We start from the raw sequence: 22,732 nt of genomic DNA, 5'->3' as shown, positions 1-22,732 counted from the left end.
TACATAAGGTGTAGAAGGCTTTACAAAAGGTGAAAAATAGTCTACAGAGGGTGTAGAAGAGCCTACATAAGGTGTAGAAGGCTTTACAGAAGGTGAAAAATAGTCTACAGAGGGTGTAGAAGAGTTTATAGAGGGTGTAGAAGAGTCTACATAGGGTGTGGAAGAGTCTATAGAAGGCGTAGAAGGTATAGAAAAGTTTATAGAAGGTGTAGAAGACATTATAGTAGGTGTAGAAGGGTTTATAGAAGGTGTAAAAGAGTCTCCAGAGGGTGTAAAAGAGTCTACAGTTGAAGGTGTTGAAGAGTTTATAGAGGGTGTACAAAGTAAAAAAAAAAGTTTATAGAAGGTGTAAAAGACATTATAGAAGGTGTAAAAGAGTGTAGAAAAGACTACAGTTGAAGGTGTTGAAGAGATTATAGAGGGTGTAGTAAAGTCTACAGTTGAAGGTGTAGAAGAGTTTATAGAGGGTGTAGAAGAGTCTACAGTTGAAGGTGTAGAAGAGTTTATAGAGGGTGTAGAAGAGTCTACAGAGGGTGTAGAAGAGTTAATAGAAGGTATAGAAGAGTGTATATAAGGTGTAGAAGAAACTCTAGAAGGTGTAGAAGAGTTTACAGAATGTGTAGAAGAGTTTGTAGAAGGTGTAGAAGAGTCTACAGAGGGTGTAGAAAAGTCTATAGAAGGTGTAGAAGAGTCTACAGACGGTTTAGAAGAGTCTACAGATGGTGTAAAAGACTATAGAGGGTGTAGAAGAGTCTACAGAGGGTTTAGAAGAGTCTACAGAGGGTGTAAAAGAGTCTACAGAGGGTGTAAAAGAGTCTACAGAGGGTGTGGAAGAGTCTATAGAAGGTGTACAAGGTATAGAAGAGTTTATAGAAGGTGTAGAAAACATTATAGTAGGTGTAGAAGGGTTTATAGAAGGTGTAAAAGAGTCTCCAGAGGGTGTAAAAGAGTCTACAGTTGAAGGTGTTGAAGAGTTTATAGAGGGTGTACAAGGTAAAAACAAAGTTTATAGAAGGTGTAAAAGACATTATAGAAGGTGTAAAAGAGTGTAGAAAAGACTACAGTTGAAGATGTTGAAGAGATTATAGAGGGTGTAGTAAAGTCCACAGTTGAAGGTGTAGAAGAGTTTATAGAGGGTGTAGAAGAGTCTACAGTTGAAGGTGTAGAAGAGTTTGTAGAGGGTGAAGAAGAGTCTACAGAGTGTGAAGAAGAGTCTACAGAGGGTGTAGAAGAGTCTACAGAAGGTGTAGAAGGCTTTACAGAGGGTTTAAAAGAGTCTACAGAGGGTGTAGAGTTTATAGAGGGTGTAGAAGGTGTAAAGGAATCTAAAGAGGGTGTAAAAGAGTCTACAGATGGTGTAGAAGAGTCTACAGATGGTGTAGAAGAGTCTACAGATGGTGTAGAAGAGTCTACAGAGGGTGTAGAAAAGTCTTTGGAAGGTGTAGAAGGTGTAAATGAATCTGAAGAGGGTGTAAAAGAGTCTACAGATGGTTTAGAAGAGTCTACAGAGGGTGTAAAAGAGTCTACAGAGGGTGTAAAAGAGTCTACAGAGGGTGTAGAGTTTATAGAGGGTGTAGAAAAGTCTATAGGTGTAGAAGGTGTAAAGGAATCTAAAGAGGGTGTAAAAGTGTCTACAGATGGTTTAGAAGGGTCTACAGAGGGTGTAAAAGGGTCTACAGAGGGTGTAAAAGAGTCTACAGAGGGTGTAGAAAAGTCTATAGAAGGCGTAGAAGGTATAGAAGAGTTTATAGAAGGTGTAGAAGACATTATAGTAGGTGTAGAAGGGTTTATAGAAGGGGTAAAGGAGTCTCCAGAGGGTGTAAAAGAGTCTACAGATGGTTTAGAAGAGTCTACAGAGGGTGTAAAAGAGTCTCCAGAGGGTTTAGAAGAGTCTCCAGATGGTGTAAAAGAGTCTCCAGATGGTTTAGAAGAGTCTACAGAGGGTGTATAAGAGTTTATAGAGGGTGTAGAAGAGTCTACAGAGGGTGTGGAAGAGTCTACAGAGGGTGTAGAAAAGTCTATAGAAGGTGTAGAAGGTATAGAAGAGTTTATAGAAGGTGTAAAAGACACCAGAGGGTGTAAAAGAGTCTACAGTTGAAGGTGTTGAAGAGTTTATAGAGGGTGTACAAGGTAAAACAAAGTTTATAGAAGGTGTAAAAGACATTATAGAAGGTGTAAAAGAGTGTAGAAAAGACTACAATTGAAGGTCCACAGTTGAAGGTGTAGAAGAGTTTATAGAGGGTGTAGAAGAGTCTACAGTTGAAGGTGTAGAAGAGTCTACAGAGTGTGAAGAAGAGTCTACAGAGTGTGAAGAAGAGTCTACAGAGTGTGAAGAAGAGCCTACAGAAGGTGTAGAAGGCTTTACAGATGGTGTAGAAGAGTCTACAGAAGGTGTAAAAGAGTCTACAGATGGTGTAGAAGAGTCTACAGATGGTGTAGAAGAGTCTACAGATGGTGTAGAAGAGTCTATAGAAGGTGTAGAAGGTGTAAAAGAGTCTAAAGAGGCTGTAAAAGAGTGTAAAGAGGGTGTAGAAGAGTCTATAGAAGATGTAGAAGGTGTAAAAGAGTCTACAGGTGTAAACCTACACCTTTATAGAAGGTGTAGAAGACACTATAGAATATGTAGAAGGGTTTATAGAAGCTGTAAAATACTCCACAGAGGGTATAAAAGAGTCACTAGAAGGTGTAGAAGGTGTACAAAAGTCTACAGAGGGTGTAAAAGAGTTTATAGAGGGTGTAGAAGAGTCTTTAGAAGGTGTAGAAGGTGTAAAAAAGTCTACAGAGGGTGTAAAAGAGTTTATAGAGGGTGTAGAAGAGTCTTTAGAAGGTGTAGAAGAGTCTACAGAAGGTGTAGAAGAGTCTACAGAGGGTGTAGAAGAGTCTACAGAAGGTATACAAGAGTCTACAGAAGGTGTAGAAGAGTCTACAGAAGGTGTACAAGAGTTTATAGAGGGTGTAGAAGATTCTACAGTTGAAGGTGTAGAAGAGTTTATAGAGGGTGTAGAAAAGTCTACAGTTGAAGGTATTGAAGAGTTTATAGAGGGTGTAGAAGAGTATACAGAGGGTGTAGAAGGTGTAGAAGAGTTTACTGAAGTTGTAAGAGTCTACAGAGGGTGTAGAAGAGTCTATAGAAGGTGTAGAAGAGTCTATAGAAGGTGTAGAAGAGTCTACAGAAGGTGTAGAAGAGTTTATGGAGGGTGTAGAAGAGTTTATGGAGGGTGTAGAAGAGTCTATAGAAGGTGTAGAAGAGTTTATAGAGGGTGTATTAGAGTCTATAGAAGGTGTAGAAAGTGTAGAAGAGTTTATAGAGGGTGTAGAAGAGTTTATAGAGGGTGTAGAAGAGTCTATAGAAGGTGTAGAAGAGTCTATAGAAAGTGTACAAGAGTTTATAGAAGGTGTAGAAGAGTTTATAGAGGGTGTAGAAGAGTTTATAGAGGGTGTAGAAGATTCTAAAGATGGTGTAGAAGAGTTTATAGAGGGTGTAGAAGATTCTAAAGAAGGTGTAAAAGAGTCTACAGAGGGTGTAAAAGAGTCTACAGAGTCTACAGAGGGTGTAAAAGAGTCTACAGAGGGTGTAAAAGAGTCTACAGAGGGTGTAAAAGAGTCTACAGAGTGTGTAAAAAAAATCTACAGAGTGTTTAAAAGAGTCTACAGAGGGTGTAGAAGAGCCTACAGACGGTGTAGAAGAGCTTACAGACGGTGTAGAAGAGTCTATAGAAGGTGTAGAAGAGTCTACAGAGGGTGTAGAGAAGTCTATAGAGGGTGTAGAAGAGTCTTTAGAAGGTGTAGAAGAGTCTTTAGAAGGTGTAGAAGAGTCTACAGAGGGTGTAGAAGAGTCTACAGAGGGTGTAGAAGAGTCTACAGAAGGTATACAAGAGTCTACAGAAGGTATACAAGAGTCTACAGAGGGTGAAGAAGAGTCTACAGAAGGTGTACAAGAGTTTATAGAGGGTGTAGAAGATTCTACAGTTGAAGGTGTAGAAGAGTTTATAGAGGGTGTAGAAAAGTCTACAGTTGAAGGTATTGAAGAGTCTACAGAGGGTGTAGAAAAGTCTACAGAGTGTGTAAAAAAAATCTACAGAGTGTTTAAAAGAGCCTACAGAGGGTGTAGAAGAGCCTACAGAGGGTGTAGAAGAGCCTACAGAGGGTGTAGAAGAGTTAATGGAGGGTGTAGTAGAGTCTAAAGAAGGTGTAGAAGAGTTTATAGAGGGTGTAGAAGAGTTTATAGAGGGTGTATTAGAGTCTATAGAAGGTGTAGAAAGTGTAGAAGAGTTTATAGAGGGTGTAGAAGAGATTATAGAGGGTGTAGAAGAGTTTATAGATGGTGTAGAAGAGTTTATAGAGGGTGTAGAAGAGTCTATAGAAAGTGTACAAGAGTTTATAGAGGGTGTTTTAGAGTCTATAGAAGGTGTAGAAGAGTCTATTGAAAGTGTACAAGAGTCTAAAGAAGGTGTAGAAGAGTCTAAAGAAGGTGTAGAAGAGTTTATAGAGGGTGTAGAAGAGTTTATAGAGGGTGTAGAAGATTCTAAAGAAGGTGTAGAAGAGTTTATAGAGGGTGTAGAAGATTCTAAAGAAGGTGTAAAAGAGCCTACAGAGGGTGTAGAAGAGCCTACAGAGGGTGTAGAAGAGCCTACAGACGGTGTAGAAGAGTCTATAGAAGGTGTAGAAGGGTTTATAGAAGGTGTAGAAGAGTCTACAGAGGGTGTAGAGAAGTCTACAGAGGGTGTAGAAGAGTTTATAGGTGTAGAAGAGTCTGTAGAAGGTGCAGAAGGGTCTACAGAGGGTGTAGAAGGGTTTTTAGAAGGTGTAAAAGAGTCTATAGAGAGTGTAAAAGAGTCTCAGAGGTTGTAGAAGGTGTAGAAATGATTCTAGACATTGTAGAAGAGTCTACAGAAGGTGTAGAAGAGTCTACAGAAGGAGTAAAAGAGTTTATAGAGGGGGTAGAAAAGTCTACAGCTGAAGGTGTTGACGAGTTTATAGAGGGTGTAGAAGAGTCTACAGCTGAAGGTGTAGAAGAGTTTATAGAGGGTGTAGAGGAGTCTACAAAGGGTGTAGAAGAGTTTATAGAAGGTATTGAAGAGTTTATAGAAAGTGTAGAAGAAACTTTAGAAGGTGTAGAAGAACTTATAGAATGTGTAGAAGAGTTTGCAGAAGGTGTAGAAGGCTTTATAGAAGGTGTAAAAGAGTCTACAGTGAGTTTAAAAGAGTCTCAGAGGGTGTAGAAGAGTCTATGGAAGGTGTAGAAGAGTCTACAGAAGGTGTACAAGAGTTTATAGAGGGTGTAGAAGAGTCTCAGAGGGTGTAGAAGGTGTAGAAGTGGTTCTAGAAGTTGTAGAAGAGTCTACAGAAGGAGTAAAAGAGTTTATAGAGGGTGTAGAAAAGTCTACAGTTGAAGGTGTTGAAGAGTCTACAGAGGGTGTAGAAGAGTCTACAGCTGAAGGTGTAGAAGAGTTCATAGAGGGTGTAGAAAAGTCTACAGTTAAAGGTGTAGAAGAGTTTATAGAGAGTGTAGAAGAGTATACAGAGGGTGTAGAAGAGTCTACAGAAGGTGTACAAGAGTCTACAGAGGGTGTAGAAGAGTCTGCAGAAGGTGTAGAAGAGTCTGCAGAAGGTGTACAAGAGTCTGCAGAAGGTGTACAAGAGTCTGCAGAGGGTGTACAAGAGTCTGCAGAGGGTGTAGAAGAGTCTGCAGAAGGTGTACAAGAGTCTACAGAGGGTGTAGAAGAGTCTGCAGAAGGTGTAGAAGAGTCTACAGAAGGTGTACAAGAGTTTATAGAGGGTGTAGAAGATTCTACAGTTGAAGGTGTAGAAGAGTTTATAGAGGGTGTAGAAAAGTCTACAGCTGAAGGTATTGAAGAGTTTATAGAGGGTGTAGAAGAGTATACAGAGGGTGTAGAAGGTGTAGAAGAGTTTATTGAAGTTGTAAGAGTCTACAGAGGGTGTAGAAGAGTCTACAGAGGGTGTAGAAGAGTCTACAGAGGGTGTAGAAGAGTCTACAGTAGAAGGTCAGCCTCATCTACTGGGCTTGGTAACCTGGAGTCTGCAGAACTTCCTACCTCCAGACACGCAGCGCCGGCAGATCTCCCACAGGATGAGGCCGAAGCTGTACATGTCGGCCATGATGTAGGACTGGAAATGATTCCGGTTCAGAGTCTCCTCCAGAACCTCCGGAGCCATGAAGCGTTTAGTGCCCACACGAGTGTTCAGAGGAACGTCCACCTCGTTCCTGTCACTGTGAGAATACAGCATGTTACACACTAGCCCTCACCCTCCCAAAGCCCTGGCTGTTCCCCCAATGACCTCAGTACCTGAGGAACCGGACGGCCAGGCCGAGGTCAGCGATGCAGCACATTCCGTTCCTCTTCACCAGGACGTTCTTGCTCTTCAGGTCTCGGTGGGCGATGGCCGGTTTGCCCTGAGTGCCAAAGATCTCCGTATGGAGGTGGCACAGTCCAGCGGCAGCCGAGTGCGCCAGGCGGAGCCCGGCCGCGGTGTCCAGCGTGGTGGACTTCAGGTAATCGTACAGAGAGCCGTTCTCATGGTAATCTGTGATCAGATACAGCTGCGTCCAAGAGCCAGTGCCTTTAATGTCTGCTGCTATGAACCCTGGGATAGCAGACACACATGGAGATGACTGGAGGTTAGGAAAGCAGGGCTGGTGTGTGTGGTTGTGTGTGTGTGTGTGTGTGTGTGTGTGTGTGTGTGTGTGTGTGTGTGTGTGTGTGTGTGTTGTACCCAGGATGTTGGCGTGTCTCATCAGCACAGTCTGGTAGATTTCAGTCTCTCTGAACCAGCTGGCCTCCTCCGTGGTGAAGAACACTTTAACAGCCACTCTCTCTCCCCTCCAGCGGCCGAGCCAGACCTCACCGTACCGACCCTTCCCCACCTGCCGCACCAGCTGGATCTGCTTCGCTATGGTGCGCTGGACCTGCATACACACACACACACACGAAAACAGTCACACAGTGCACAGAGTGCAGTGTGTGTGACTGACCAGCAGGGGGAGTATATTAGCAGTGTGAGTGTAGTGTGTGTGACTGACCAGTAGGGGGAGTATATTAGCAGTGTGAGTGTAGTGTGTGTGACTGACCAGCAGAGGGAGTATATTAGCAGTGTTTGTGACTGAGAAGCAGGGGGCGTATATTAGCAGTGTGAGTGTAGCGTGTGTGACTGACCAGCAGAGGGAGTATATTAGCAGTGTGAGTGCAGTGTGTGTGACTGACCAGCAGGGGGAGTATATTAGCAGTGTGTGTGACTGACCAGCAGGGGAGTATATTAGCAGTGTGTGTGACTGACCAGCAGGGGGAGTATATTAGCAGTGTGAGTGTAGTGTGTGTGACTGACCAGCAGGGGGAGTATATTAGCAGTGTGTGTGACTGACCAGCAGGGGGAGTATATTAGCAGTGTGTGTGACTGACCAGCAGGGGGAGTATATTAGCAGTGTGAGTGCAGTGTGTGTGACTGACCAGCAGGGGGAGTATATTAGCAGTGTGAGTGTAGTGTGTGTGACTGACCAGCAGGGGGAGTATATTAGCAGTGTGTGTGACTGACCAGCAGGGGGAGTATATTAGCAGTGTGTGTGACTGACCAGCAGGGGGAGTATATTAGCAGTGTGTGTGACTGACCAGCAGGGGGAGTATATTAGCAGTGTGTGTGACTGACCAGCAGGGGGAGTATATTAGCAGTGTGTGTGACTGACCAGCAGGGGGAGTATATTAGCAGTGTGAGTGCAGTGTGTGTGACTGACCAGCAGGGGGAGTATATTAGCAGTGTGAGTGCAGTGTGTGTGACTGACCAGCAGGGGGAGTATATTAGCAGTGTGAGTGTAGTGTGTGTGACTGACCAGCAGGGGGAGTATATTAGCAGTGTGTGTGACTGACCAGCAGGGGGAGTATATTAGCAGTGTGTGTGACTGACCAGCAGGGGGAGTATATTAGCAGTGTGTGTGACTGACCAGCAGGGGGAGTATATTAGCAGTGTGTGTGACTGACCAGCAGGGGGAGTATATTAGCAGTGTGTGTGACTGACCAGCAGGGGGAGTATATTAGCAGTGTGTGTGACTGACCAGCAGAGGGAGTATATTAGCAGTGTGAGTGCAGTGTGTGTGACTGACCAGCAGGGGGAGTATATTAGCAGTGTGAGTGTAGTGTGTGTGACTGACCAGCAGGGGGAGTATATTAGCAGTGTGTGTGACTGACCAGCAGGGGGGAGTATATTAGCAGTGTGAGTGCAGTGTGTGTGACTGACCAGCAGGGGGGAGTATATTAGCAGTGTGAGTGTAGTTTGTGTGACTGACCAGCAGGGTGAGTATATTAGCAGTGTGTGTGACTGACCAGCAGGGGGGAGTATATTAGCAGTGTGAGTGCAGTGTGTGTGACTGACCAGCAGGGGGAGTATATTAGCAGTGTGAGTGTAGTGTGTGTGACTGACCAGTAGGGGGAGTATATTAGCAGTGTGAGTGTAGTGTGTGTGACTGACCAGCAGGGTGAGTATATTAGCAGTGTGTGTGACTGACCAGCAGGGGGAGTATATTAGCAGTGTGTGTGACTGACCAGCAGGGGGAGTATATTAGCAGTGTGTGTGACTGACCAGCAGAGGGAGTATATTAGCAGTGTGAGTGTAGTGTGTGTGACTGACCAGCAGGGGGGAGTATATTAGCAGTGTGAGTGTAGTGTGTGTGACTGACCAGCAGGGGGAGTATATTAGCAGTGTGAGTGTAGTGTGTGTGACTGACCAGCAGGGGGAGTATATTAACAGTGTGAGTGTAGTGTGTGTGACTGACCAGCAGGGGGAGTATATTAGCAGTGTGTGTGACTGACCAGCAGGGGGAGTATATTAGCAGTGTGTGTGACTGACCAGCAGGGGGAGTATATTAGCAGTGTGAGTGTAGTGTGTGTGACTGACCAGCAGGGGGAGTATATTAGCAGTGTGTGTGACTGACCAGCAGGGGGAGTATATTAGCAGTGTGTGTGACTGACCAGCAGAGGGAGTATATTAGCAGTGTGAGTGCAGTGTGTGTGACTGACCAGCAGGGGGAGTATATTAGCAGTGTGAGTGTAGTGTGTGTGACTGACCAGCAGGGGGAGTATATTAGCAGTGTGTGTGACTGACCAGCAGGGGGAGTATGTTAGCAGTGTGTGTGACTGACCAGCAGAGGGAGTATATTAGCAGTGTGAGTGTAGTGTGTGTGACTGACCAGCAGGGGGGAGTATATTAGCAGTGTGAGTGTAGTGTGTGTGACTGACCAGCAGGGGGAGTATATTAGCAGTGTGAGTGTAGTGTGTGTGACTGACCAGCAGGGGGAGTATATTAGCAGTGTGTGTGACTGACCAGCAGAGGGAGTATATTAGCAGTGTGAGTGCAGTGTGTGTGACTGACCAGCAGGGGGAGTATATTAGCAGTGTGAGTGTAGTGTGTGTGACTGACCAGCAGGGGGAGTATATTAGCAGTGTGTGTGACTGACCAGCAGGGGGAGTATATTAGCAGTGTGTGTGACTGACCAGCAGGGGGAGTATATTAGCAGTGTGAGTGCAGTGTGTGTGACTGACCAGCAGGGGGAGTATATTAGCAGTGTGAGTGTAGTGTGTGTGACTGACCAGCAGAGGGAGTATATTAGCAGTGTGAGTGCAGTGTGTGTGACTGACCAGCAGGGGGAGTATATTAGCAGTGTGAGTGTAGTGTGTGTGACTGACCAGCAGGGAGAGTATATTAGCAGTGTGTGTGACTGACCAGCAGGGGGAGTATATTAGCAGTGTGAGTGCAGTGTGTGTGACTGACCAGCAGGGGGAGTATATTAGCAGTGTGAGTGTAGTGTGTGTGACTGACCAGCAGGGGGAGTATATTAGCAGTGTGTGTGACTGACCAGCAGGGGGAGTATATTAGCAGTGTGTGTGACTGACCAGCAGGGGGAGTATATTAGCAGTGTGTGTGACTGACCAGCAGGGGGAGTATATTAGCAGTGTGTGTGACTGACCAGCAGGGGGAGTATATTAGCAGTGTGTGTGACTGACCAGCAGAGGGAGTATATTAGCAGTGTGAGTGCAGTGTGTGTGACTGACCAGCAGGGGGAGTATATTAGCAGTGTGAGTGTAGTGTGTGTGACTGACCAGCAGGGGGAGTATATTAGCAGTGTGTGTGACTGACCAGCAGGGGGGAGTATATTAGCAGTGTGAGTGCAGTGTGTGTGACTGACCAGCAGGGGGGAGTATATTAGCAGTGTGAGTGTAGTTTGTGTGACTGACCAGCAGGGTGAGTATATTAGCAGTGTGTGTGACTGACCAGCAGGGGGGAGTATATTAGCAGTGTGAGTGCAGTGTGTGTGACTGACCAGCAGGGGGAGTATATTAGCAGTGTGAGTGTAGTGTGTGTGACTGACCAGTAGGGGGAGTATATTAGCAGTGTGAGTGTAGTGTGTGTGACTGACCAGCAGGGTGAGTATATTAGCAGTGTGTGTGACTGACCAGCAGGGGGAGTATATTAGCAGTGTGTGTGACTGACCAGCAGGGGGAGTATATTAGCAGTGTGTGTGACTGACCAGCAGAGGGAGTATATTAGCAGTGTGAGTGTAGTGTGTGTGACTGACCAGCAGGGGGGAGTATATTAGCAGTGTGAGTGTAGTGTGTGTGACTGACCAGCAGGGGGAGTATATTAGCAGTGTGAGTGTAGTGTGTGTGACTGACCAGCAGGGGGAGTATATTAACAGTGTGAGTGTAGTGTGTGTGACTGACCAGCAGGGGGAGTATATTAGCAGTGTGTGTGACTGACCAGCAGGGGGAGTATATTAGCAGTGTGTGTGACTGACCAGCAGGGGGAGTATATTAGCAGTGTGAGTGTAGTGTGTGTGACTGACCAGCAGGGGGAGTATATTAGCAGTGTGTGTGACTGACCAGCAGGGGGAGTATATTAGCAGTGTGTGTGACTGACCAGCAGAGGGAGTATATTAGCAGTGTGAGTGCAGTGTGTGTGACTGACCAGCAGGGGGAGTATATTAGCAGTGTGAGTGCAGTGTGTGTGACTGACCAGCAGGGGGAGTATATTAGCAGTGTGAGTGCAGTGTGTGTGACTGACCAGCAGGGAGAGTATATTAGCAGTGTGTGTGACTGACCAGCAGGGGGAGTATATTAGCAGTGTGTGTGACTGACCAGCAGGGAGAGTATATTAGCAGTGTGTGTGACTGACCAGCTGGGGGGAGTATATTAGCAGTGTGTGTGACTGACCAGCAGGGGGGAGTATATTAGCAGTGTGAGTGTAGTGTGTGTGACTGACCAGCAGAGGGAGTATATTAGCAGTGTGAGTGCAGTGTGTGTGACTGACCAGCAGGGGGAGTATATTAGCAGTGTGTGTGACTGACCAGCAGGGGGAGTATATTAGCAGTGTGTGTGACTGACCAGCAGGGGGAGTATATTAACAGTCTGAGTGTAGTGTGTGTGACTGACCAGCAGAGGGAGTATATTAGCAGTGTGAGTGCAGTGTGTGTGACTGACCAGCAGGGGGAGTATATTAGCAGTGTGATTGTAGTGTGTGTGACTGACCAGCAGGGGGAGTATATTAGCAGTGTGTGTGACTGACCAGCAGGGGGAGTATATTAGCAGTGTGTGTGACTGACCAGCAGGGGGAGTATATTAACAGTGTGAGTGCAGTGTGTGTGACTGACCAGCAGAGGGAGTCCTGACCCTGATCCTGAGCTGTGGGATTGCTCTATCAGGTTGCTGAGAGACTCTCCTGCTGGGATGAAGCTCTCGTCCTGCTCCAGACCCAGACTATAGTGAGGAGCGGGCACCTGCTTCTTATACCTGACACACACACACACACACACACACACACACACACACACACACACACACACTGTGATGCATGAAGTAAATAAGCATGGCTGTAAAATCACACTCAGACAGGAGGGTGTGTCTCACCTGAAGTAGCAGAAGAGGATGATGAAGGTGAAGATGAAGGTGCACACTGTCACTGAGATCATCAGAGCAATGTGGTGAATATCTCCATCTATACACACACACACACAGAGGTCAGCTTATACAGTAGTCACAGCTCAGCGCTAAACAGTGTGTGTGTGTGTTACTCACCAGGGGTCCTCAGAGAGGGCAGGACAGGGTGAAGGTCTCTGTTGCAGTAGTCCTGGTCTGTGCAGCACTCTAGCACCCTCCTCTGGCGGGGGCTGCCTGTGTCCTACACACACACACACACACACACACACACTAGTGTGAACTGGGACACCTCAGGTGTGTACAGTGTAGCAGGGTGGGGTGTGTACTGGCTCCTGCACTCACCCTGCACTGGAATTCAGAGCCCAAAAGGCCCAAACAGCCCGACGTCAGAACAGCTGCACCACCCTCCTCCTCCACCATGGTGAAGCAGTAACCGTCCGTCCTGCACACACACACACACACACACACACACACACACACTCTGAGAGACTTACACCATATGCACGCACAGTATATACCCAAATATGTGTCCAAATGTTTGTGGACACCCCTTTAAATAAATGCATTCAGCTACTTTAAGCTGCAGCCATTGCTGACACAGATGTGCAAATGCACACACATGGTATGAGATGGTATGGTGATCATCAATCAAATCCTCACAGCAATGCTCCTCCTCCAGAATCCAGTAGAAAGTCTTCTTCTCTGGACAGTAGAGACAGTTACTCCAACAGAAGCAGGATCAGCTCTCTAATACCCTTGATTTCAGAAGAAGCAGTGAAGGAGCAGGTGTCCCAATACTTTTGTCCATAAACAAGCTGTGGTCAGCTGCGTCCTGCTAGCTGTGACCATTACTGAGACATATCTAGAACCCAGCTGGAGTAGACATCATGTCCCACGTCATGAGCTGCAAACACAGTGAGTGGATCTCCTTCATCAGGGCAGAGCACAACACGGATCATCAAAGCCTAGAGTGTTCCCAGGACCACAGTGGCCTGTTCAGACCCCCCCCCAGCCACGGCATCCTAACTACGGTGGATACTCGTGTCCCCCAGTGTCCCCCAGTGTCCCCCAGTGTCCTCTTTGAAAACAGAAATACAGATGTTTGTTTTTAAGACGATGGTCAGCACACATTCAACCAAGTGTGTCCAAACTTTTGACTGGTACTGTATACGTGTGTGTGTGTGTGTGTGTGTGTGTGTGTGTGTGTGGTAACCTGCAGGTGTTGTTGGTGGACTCGGGGCAGTGGTGATAGCAGTGGCACCACAGGATGCGCTCAGGCACAACTGCTGCATCATTTCCTGTGTCCTGAACTCGCTCCTTCTTCCCAGAATTCCCCAGCAGAATGGCGTCCAGTGAAGTCGCTGCAGACAAGACAGTCAACTCATCACCGCTGTTACACTCATCACCACCGTTACACTCATCACCCCGTTACACTCACCACCACCGTAACATACATCACCCCTTTATACTCATCACAACCGTTACACTCATCGCCCGTTACACTCATCATCACCGTCACACTCACCACCACCGTTACACTCATCGCCCCGTTACACTCACCACCACCGTAACATACATCACCCCTTTATACTCATCACAACCGTTACACTCATCGCCCGTTACACTCATCATCACCGTCACACTCACCACCACCGTTACACTCATCGCCCCGTTACACTCACCACCACCGTAACACTCATCACCACCGATACACACATCACCCCTTTATACTCATCACCACCGTTACACTCATCACTACTGTTACACTCATCACCTCATTATACTCATCACAACCATTACACTCATTACCCCATTATACTAATCACCCCATTATACTCATCAGTACACTCATCACCACATTATACTCATCACAACCGTTACACTCATCACCCCATTACACTCACCACCACCGTTACACTCATCACCCCATTAAACTCATCACCACAGTTACACTCATCACCCCATTAAACTCATCACCACCGTTACACTCATCACCCAATTAAAATCATCACCACCGTTACACTCATCACCCCATTACACTCATCACCCCAATACACTCATAACCCCTTTCAACTCATCACCCTATTAAACTCATCACCCCTTTATACTCATCACCCCATTATACTCATCACCACCATTACACTCATCACCCCATTATACTCATCATTATACTCATCATTACACTCATCACCCCATTAAACTCATCACCACATTACACTCATCACCCCTTTATACTCATCACCCCATTATACTCATCACCCCATTAAACTCATCACCCCATTATACTCATCATTATACTCATCATTATACTCATCATTACACTCATCACCCCATTAAACTCATCACCACATTACACTCATCACCCCTTTATACTCATCACCCCATTAAACTCGTCACCTCTGCTACACTCGTCACCTCTGATAAACTCGTCACCTCTGATAAACTCGTCACCTCTGCTACACTCGTCACCTCTGCTACACTCGTCACCTCTGATAAACTCGTCACCTCTGATAAACTCGTCACCTCTGCTACACTCGTCACCTCAGATAAACTCGTCACCTCTGATAAACTCGTCACCTCTGCTACACTCGTCACCTCTGATAAACTCGTCACCTCTGCTACACTCGTCACCTCTGCTACACTCGTCACCTCTGATAAACTCGTCACCTCTGCTACACTCGTCACCTCTGATACACTCGTCACCTCTGATAAACTCGTCACCTCTGATAAACTCGTCACCTCTGCTACACTCGTCACCTCTGCTACACTCGTCACCTCTGATAAACTCGTCACCTCTGCTACACTCGTCACCTCTGCTAAACTCGTCACCTCTGCTAAACTCGTCACCTCTGATAAACTCGTCACCTCTGCTACACTCGTCACCTCTGCTACACTCGTCACCTCTGCTACACTCGTCACCTCTGATAAACTCGTCACCTCTGCTACACTCGTCACCTCTGATAAACTCGTCACCTCTGCTACACTCGTCACCTCTGCTACACTCGTCACCTCTGCTACACTCGTCACCTCTGATAAACTCGTCACCTCTGATAAACTCGTCACCTCTGCTACACTCGTCACCTCTGCTAAACTCGTCACCTCTGCTAAACTCGTCACCTCTGCTAAACTCGTCACCTCTGATAAACTCGTCACCTCTGCTACACTCGTCACCTCTGCTACACTCGTCACCTCTGCTACACTCGTCACCTCTGATAAACTCGTCACCTCTGCTACACTCGTCACCTCTGCTACACTCGTCACCTCTGATAAACTCGTCACCTCTGCTACACTCGTCACCTCTGCTAAACTCGTCACCTCTGCTAAACTCGTCACCTCTGATAAACTCGTCACCTCTGATAAACTCGTCACCTCTGCTACACTCGTCACCTCTGCTACACTCGTCACCTCTGCTACACTCGTCACCTCTGATAAACTCGTCACCTCTGCTACACTCGTCACCTCTGCTACACTCGTCACCTCTGCTACACTCGTCACCTCTGATAAACTCGTCACCTCTGCTACACTCGTCACCTCTGCTACACTCGTCACCTCTGCTACACTCGTCACCTCTGATAAACTCGTCACCTCTGCTACACTCGTCACCTCTGCTAAACTCGTCACCTCTGCTACACTCGTCACCTCTGCTACACTCGTCACCTCTGCTAAACTCGTCACCTCTGATAAACTCGTCACCTCTGCTACACTCGTCACCTCTGCTAAACTCGTCACCTCTGATAAACTCGTCACCTCTGCTAAACTCGTCACCTCTGCTACACTCGTCACCTCTGCTACACTCGTCACCTCTGCTACACTCGTCACCTCTGCTACACTCGTCACCTCTGCTACACTCGTCACCTCTGATAAACTCGTCACCTCTGATAAACTCGTCACCTCTGATAAACTCGTCACCTCTGCTAAACTCGTCACCTCTGCTACACTCGTCACCTCTGATAAACTCGTCACCTCTGATAAACTCGTCACCTCTGATACACTCGTCACCTCTGATACACTCGTCACCTCTGATAAACTCGTCACCTCTGATAAACTCGTCACCTCTGATAAACTCGTCACCTCTGCTACACTCGTCACCTCTGATAAACTCGTCACCTCTGCTACACTCGTCACCTCTGCTAAACTCGTCACCTCTGCTAAACTCGTCACCTCTGCTAAACTCGTCACCTCTGATAAACTCGTCACCTCTGCTACACTCGTCACCTCTGCTACACTCGTCACCTCTGATAAACTCGTCACCTCTGCTACACTCGTCACCTCTGATAAACTCGTCACCTCTGCTACACTCGTCACCTCTGCTACACTCGTCACCTCTGATAAACTCGTCACCTCTGATAAACTCGTCACCTCTGATAAACTCGTCACCTCTGCTACACTCGTCACCTCTGATAAACTCGTCACCTCTGCTACACTCGTCACCTCTGCTACACTCGTCACCTCTGCTACACTCGTCACCTCTGCTAAACTCGTCACCTCTGATAAACTCGTCACCTCTGCTACACTCGTCACCTCTGCTAAACTCGTCACCTCTGCTACACTCGTCACCTCTGCTACACTCGTCACCTCTGCTACACTCGTCACCTCTGATAAACTCGTCACCTCTGCTACACTCGTCACCTCTGCTACACTCGTCACCTCTGCTAAACTCGTCACCTCTGCTACACTCGTCACCTCTGCTACACTCGTCACCTCTGATAAACTCGTCACCTCTGCTACACTCGTCACCTCTGCTACACTCGTCACCTCTGCTATAAGATTGTGAAGGAGTTTGGTGAAAAGGCTCTGTAATCCTCGAGTCCAGGTACAGTCTGTTCCCTCACCCGCAGAGCCAGGTAAGGTAAGACCGTAGTGTGTGTGTGTATGTGTGTGTGTTTGAGTGTGTGTGTGTTTGAGTGTGTGTGTGTGTGTGTCAGTAACACAGGTGTGCTCCATTCCAAGCTGAGATGAGAAATTCTCACCCACATTAATAACCCTGCCACTGTAGCCTATCACAGCAGGGGGGCGGGACAGCTGACCAAACACCACACATATACCTGTCAATCAAAGCCCAGATTCAAATACCATACGCTCACACAGCTGTCAGTCAGCAGCCATTCACACAGCTAATCACACACACCTCCAGCCCCCACACCTCCAACCCCCACCTGCTGTAGCTCCTCTCAAGCTGAATCTCAGAGCAGCAGGAGGAGAAGCCCGGACCGCACCTCTGTCCTCACACTGTAATTCATACTGGATATTAATGATATTAGAGCTTCATACTGGATATTAATGTTATTAGAGATTTATACTGGATATTAATGTTATTAGAGCTTCATACTGGATATTAATGTTATTAGAGATTTATACTGGATATTAATGTTATTAGAGCTTCATACTGGATATTAATGTTATTAGAGCTTCATACTGGATATTAATGTTATTAGAGCTTCATACTGGATATTAATGATATTAGAGCTTCATACTGGATATTAATGTTATTAGAGCTTCATACTGGATATTAATGCTATTAGAGATTTATACTGGATATTAATGATATTAGAGCTTCATACTGGATATTAATGATATTAGAGCTTCATACTGGATATTAATGCTATTAGAGCTTCATACTGGATATTAATGATATTAGAACTTCATACTGGATATTAATGCTATTAGAGCTTCATACTGGATATTAATGCTATTAGAGCTTCATACTGGATATTAATGTTATTAGAGCTTCATACTGGATATTAATGTTATTAGAGCTTCATACTGGATATTAATGCTATTAGAACTTCATACTGGATATTAATGTTATTAGAGCTTCATACTGGATATTAATGTTATTAGAGCTTCATACTGGATATTAATGCTATTAGAACTTCATACTGGATATTAATGTTATTAGAGCTTCATACTGGATATTAATGCTATTAGAGATTTATACTGGATATTAATGTTATTAGAGCTTCATACTGGATATTAATGTTATTAGAGCTTCATACTGGATATTAATGTCATTAGAGCTTCATACTGGATATTAATGTTATTAGAGCTTCATACTGGATATTAATGTTATTAGAGCTTCATACTGGATATTAATGCTATTAGAACTTCATACTGGATATTAATGTTAGGTTCAGAAGGTGTGTCGTGTCCACCTGTCCTCTTTCCATTATGCAGCAGCATCACTTACACACACACACACACACACACACACACACACACACACACACACACACACACACACACACACAGTACATGTTTACACAGATTTTCCATCCATTATCAATCATAGTATTTCCCCTTCCCTTAAACACACACACACTCTCTGTGTTTCTCTCTCACTCTCTCTCAGTTCTCTCTCTGTGTTTCTCTCTCACTCTCTCTCTGTGTGTTTCTCTCTCACTCTCTCAGTTCTCTCACTCTCTCTCAGTTCTCTCTCTGTGTTTCTCTCTCACTCTCTCTCTGTGTGTTTCTCTCTCACTCTCTCTCAGTTCTCTCTCTGTGTTTCTCTCTCACTCTCTCTCTGTGTGTTTCTCTCTCACTCTCTCTCAGTTCTCTCACTCTCTCTCAGTTCTCTCTCTGTGTTTCTCTCTCACTCTCTCTCTGTGTGTTTCTCTCTCACTCTCTCTCAGTTCTCTCTCTGTGTTTCTCTCTCACTCTCTCTCTGTGTGTTTCTCTCTCACTCTCTCTCAGTTCTCTCACTCTCTCTCAGTTCTCTCTCTGTGTTTCTCTCTCACTCTCTCTCTGTGTGTTTCTCTCTCACTCTCTCTCAGTTCTCTCTCTGTGTTTCTCTCTCACTCTCTCTCAGTTCTCTCACTCTCTCTCACTCTCTCTCTGTGTGTTTCTCTCTCACTCTCTCTGTCTCACTCTCTCTCTCTCTGTTTCTCTCTCACTCTCTCTGTCTCTCTCTCTCTCTGTGTGTGTGTTTCTCTCTCACTCTCTCTCAGTTCTCTCTCTGTCTCTCTCTCTCTCTCACACACACACTCTCTCACTCTCACTCTCTGTGTGTTTCTCTCTCTCTGTCTCTCTGTCTCTCTCTCTGTGTGTGTGTTTCTCTCTCACTCTCTCTCTCTCTCACTCTCTCAGTTCTCTCTCTGTCTCTCACTCTCTCTCTCTGTGTTTCTCTCTCACTCTCTCTGTCTCTCTCTCTCTGTCTCTCACACACACTCTCTCACTCTCAATCTCTGTGTGTTTCTTTTTCTCTGTCTCTCTGTTTCTCACTCTCTCTGTCTCTCTCTCTCTGTGTTTCTCTCTCTCTCACACACACACACACACTCTCTCACTCTGTCTCTCTCTCTGTTTTTCTCACTCTCTCTCTGTGTGTGTTTCTCTTTCTGTCTCTCTCTCACTCTCACTCTCACTACTGGATATTAATGTTATTAGAGCTTCATACTGGATATTAATGATATTAGAGCTTCATACTGGATATTAATGTTATTAGAGCTTCATACTGGATATTAATGTTATTAGAGCTTCATACTGGATATTAATGCTATTAGAACTTCATACTGGATATTAATGTTATTAGAGCTTCATACTGGATATTAATGCTATTAGAGCTTCATACTGGATATTAATGCTATTAGAGCTTCATACTGGATATTAATGCTATTAGAACTTCATACTGGATATTAATGTTATTAGAGCTTCATACTGGATATTAATGCTATTAGAGCTTCATACTGGATATTAATGATATTAGAGCTTCATACTGATATTCATGATATTAGAGCTTCATACTGGATATTAATGTTATTAGAGCTTCATACTGGATATTAATGCTATTAGAGCTTCATACTGGATATTAATGCTATTAGAGCTTCATACTGGATATTAATGTTATTAGAGCTTCATACTGGATATTAATGTTATTAGAGCTTCATACTGGATATTAATGATATTAGAGCTTCATACTGGATATTAATGTCATTAGAGCTTCATACTGGATATTAATGTCATTAGAGCTTCATACTGGATATTAATGCTATTAGAGCTTCATACTGGATATTAATGTTATTAGAGCTTCATACTGGATATTAATGTTATTAGAGCTTCATACTGGATATTAATGCTATTAGAGATTTATACTGGATATTAATGTTATTAGAGCTTTCTCTCATTATTCGTTATTAGAGTCTCTCTCTCACTCTCACTCTCTGTGTGTGTGTCTCTCTCTCTCTCTCTCTCTCTCTCTCTCTCTCACACACACACACACACACACACTCGTACTATGTTTGCTCTGCTGCTGCTTCTGCTCATTAAAACTCCATTAATAAAACTGAAGCTCAGTGGCTCCAGACTGACGACACAATCTCTCTCTCTACACACAAACACACACACACACACACACACACACACACACACACACACACAGCTGAACAGAAAACACCAGAGAATCAGTACTGAATCATCACTGAATCACTACTGACTCATTACTGAATCACTACTGACTCATTACTGAATCACTACTGACTCATTACTGAATCACTACTGACTTATTACTGAATCTCTACTAAAACACGAATGAATCATTACAGAAACACAAATGATTAATTACTGAAACATTACCGAAACACGACTGACTCATTACTGAATCACTACTGAATCACTACTTAATCACTACTAAATCATTACTGAATCACTACCGACTCATTACAGAACCACTACTGACTCATTACTGAATCACTACTGATTCATTGCTGAATCACTACTGACTTATTACTGAAACGACTGAAACACTACTGACTTATTACTGAATCACTACTGAATCACTACTTAATCACTGCTAAATCATTACTGAATCACTACCGACTCATTACGGAACCACTACTGACTCATTACTGAATCACTACTGATTCATTACTGAATCACTACTGACTTATTACTGAAACTACTGAAACACTACTGACTCACTACTGACTCATTACTGAATCACTACTGACTTATTACTGAAACTACTGAAAAACTACTGACTCATTACTGAATCACTACTAAAACACGAATGAATATTACAGAAACACAAATGATTAATTACGGAAACATTACAGAACCACTACTGACTCATTACTGAATCACTACTGACTTATTACTGAAACTACTGAAACACTACTGACTCATTACTATATCACTACTAAAACCCAAATGAATCATTACAGAAACACAAATGATTAATTACTGAAACATTACAGAACCACTACTGACTCATTACTGAATCACTACCGACTCATTACAGAACCACTACTGATTCATTACTGAATCACTACTGATTCATTGCTGAATCACAACTGACTTATAACTGATACTACTGAAACACTTCTGACTTATTACTGAATCACTACTGAATCACTAGTTAATCACTACTAAATCATTACTGAATAACTACCGACTCATTACAGAACCACTACTGACTCATTACAGAACCACTACTGACTCATTACTGAATCACTACTGAATCATTACTGAATCACTACCGACTCATTACAGAACCACTACTGACTCATTACTGAATCACTACTTAATCACTACTGAATCATTGCTGAATCATTACTGAATCACCACTAACGTGTCATTAGAAGTGGAGGAGCTTCAGGGGGAAGCTGAGGTTTACAGACTGGACCTTCTTACCTTCACTCTGCAGACTGAGCTCCAGCAGCACGATCACACAGGTCCAGCACACGCTTCTCCTGCAGAGATCCATCCTCACGCTGCGCCTGAGAGAGGGTGTGTGTGTGTGAAACCTCACTCCCAGCAGCCTCCTGCTCCACCACACACACTCTGTCCCTCTGAGAGAGAGAAAAGGGAGGGGAAGTGCTTCTGTGTGGGCGTGGCCGATGCACATGTGGGCGTGGTCAGTGTGTGAACAGTTAGATTAAAGCAGGTGTGTTTTGTTTCTATAGCGTCAGCAAACTGCTTCACCAGAGCCAGCACTACTCAGACTGGCTGACAGACTGACCCGGGCTAAAGTTCTGGCACCCTCAGGTCCAATCAAAATCATTTATTTATTTGTACAATTCAGTTTTAAAATAATATAAAATAATTGTTTTTAAATACACATCAAATCATTTTAATACACTTAATTTAATACATAATTAAAATGTTTTTTTAATTATATATTATAATTAGTTTATTAAATTGACTAAATGAGTTTTAATCATTTTATTCAAATGAAAATGATAAAATGCAACACATTTAATATTTTAAATAGTTTATTTTATGTTATAAAATGACAGATCATGTCTTTTTTATAGCGTATAGTTATAGTTTCTATATCGTTTTAAACAGTTTATGTTATAAAATGCAGATCATGTCTTTATAGCGTATAGTTATAGTTTCTATATCGTTTTAAATAGTTTATGTTATAAAATGCAGATCATGTCTTTTTATAGCGTATAGTTATAGTTTCTATATCGTTTTAAACAGTTTATGTTATAAAATGCAGATCATGTCTTTTTATAGCGTATAGTTATAGTTTCTATATCGTTTTAAATAGTTTGTTATAAAATGCAGATCATGTCTTTTTATAGCGTATAGTTTTAAATAGTTTATGTTATAAAATGCAGATCATGTCTTTTTATAGCGTATAGTTATAGTTTCTATATCGTTTTAAACAGTTTATGTTATAAAATGCAGATCATGTCTTTTTTATAGCGTATAGTTATAGTTTCTATATCGTTTTAAATAGTTTATGTTATAAAATGCAGATCATGTCTTTTTTATAGCGTATAGTTATAGTTTCTATATAGTTTTAAATAGTTTATGTTATAAAATGCAGATCATGTCTTTTTTATAGCGTATAG

At 44.0% G+C, this 22,732-nt stretch overlaps 1 protein-coding gene across 1 annotated transcript in view; it reads right to left on the bottom strand.

The window, feature by feature from the left end:
• LOC140548776 (bone morphogenetic protein receptor type-1B-like) overlaps positions 1-21,633 on the bottom strand; it is a 26,268-nt gene extending 4,635 nt beyond the window's left edge. The window contains exons 1-9 of the mRNA XM_072671929.1: positions 21,561-21,633; positions 13,153-13,300; positions 12,282-12,381; positions 12,078-12,180; positions 11,910-11,997; positions 11,654-11,792; positions 6,736-6,928; positions 6,309-6,606; positions 6,057-6,232 (exon numbers count right to left, since the gene is read on the bottom strand). Coding sequence (XP_072528030.1) covers positions 6,057-6,232; positions 6,309-6,606; positions 6,736-6,928; positions 11,654-11,792; positions 11,910-11,997; positions 12,078-12,180; positions 12,282-12,381; positions 13,153-13,300; positions 21,561-21,633 — 1,318 coding nt within the window. The remainder of the gene's footprint in view (positions 1-6,056; positions 6,233-6,308; positions 6,607-6,735; positions 6,929-11,653; positions 11,793-11,909; positions 11,998-12,077; positions 12,181-12,281; positions 12,382-13,152; positions 13,301-21,560) is intronic.
• Between the last annotated feature and the right edge of the window lie 1,099 nt (positions 21,634-22,732).

This window comes from Salminus brasiliensis, assembly GCF_030463535.1.
Source record: "Salminus brasiliensis chromosome 20 unlocalized genomic scaffold, fSalBra1.hap2 SUPER_20_unloc_3, whole genome shotgun sequence".
NCBI lineage: Eukaryota > Metazoa > Chordata > Actinopteri > Characiformes > Bryconidae > Salminus > Salminus brasiliensis.
Note: the sequence above shows the minus strand (reverse complement) of the source record. Positions and strands in the feature narration are given on the sequence as shown.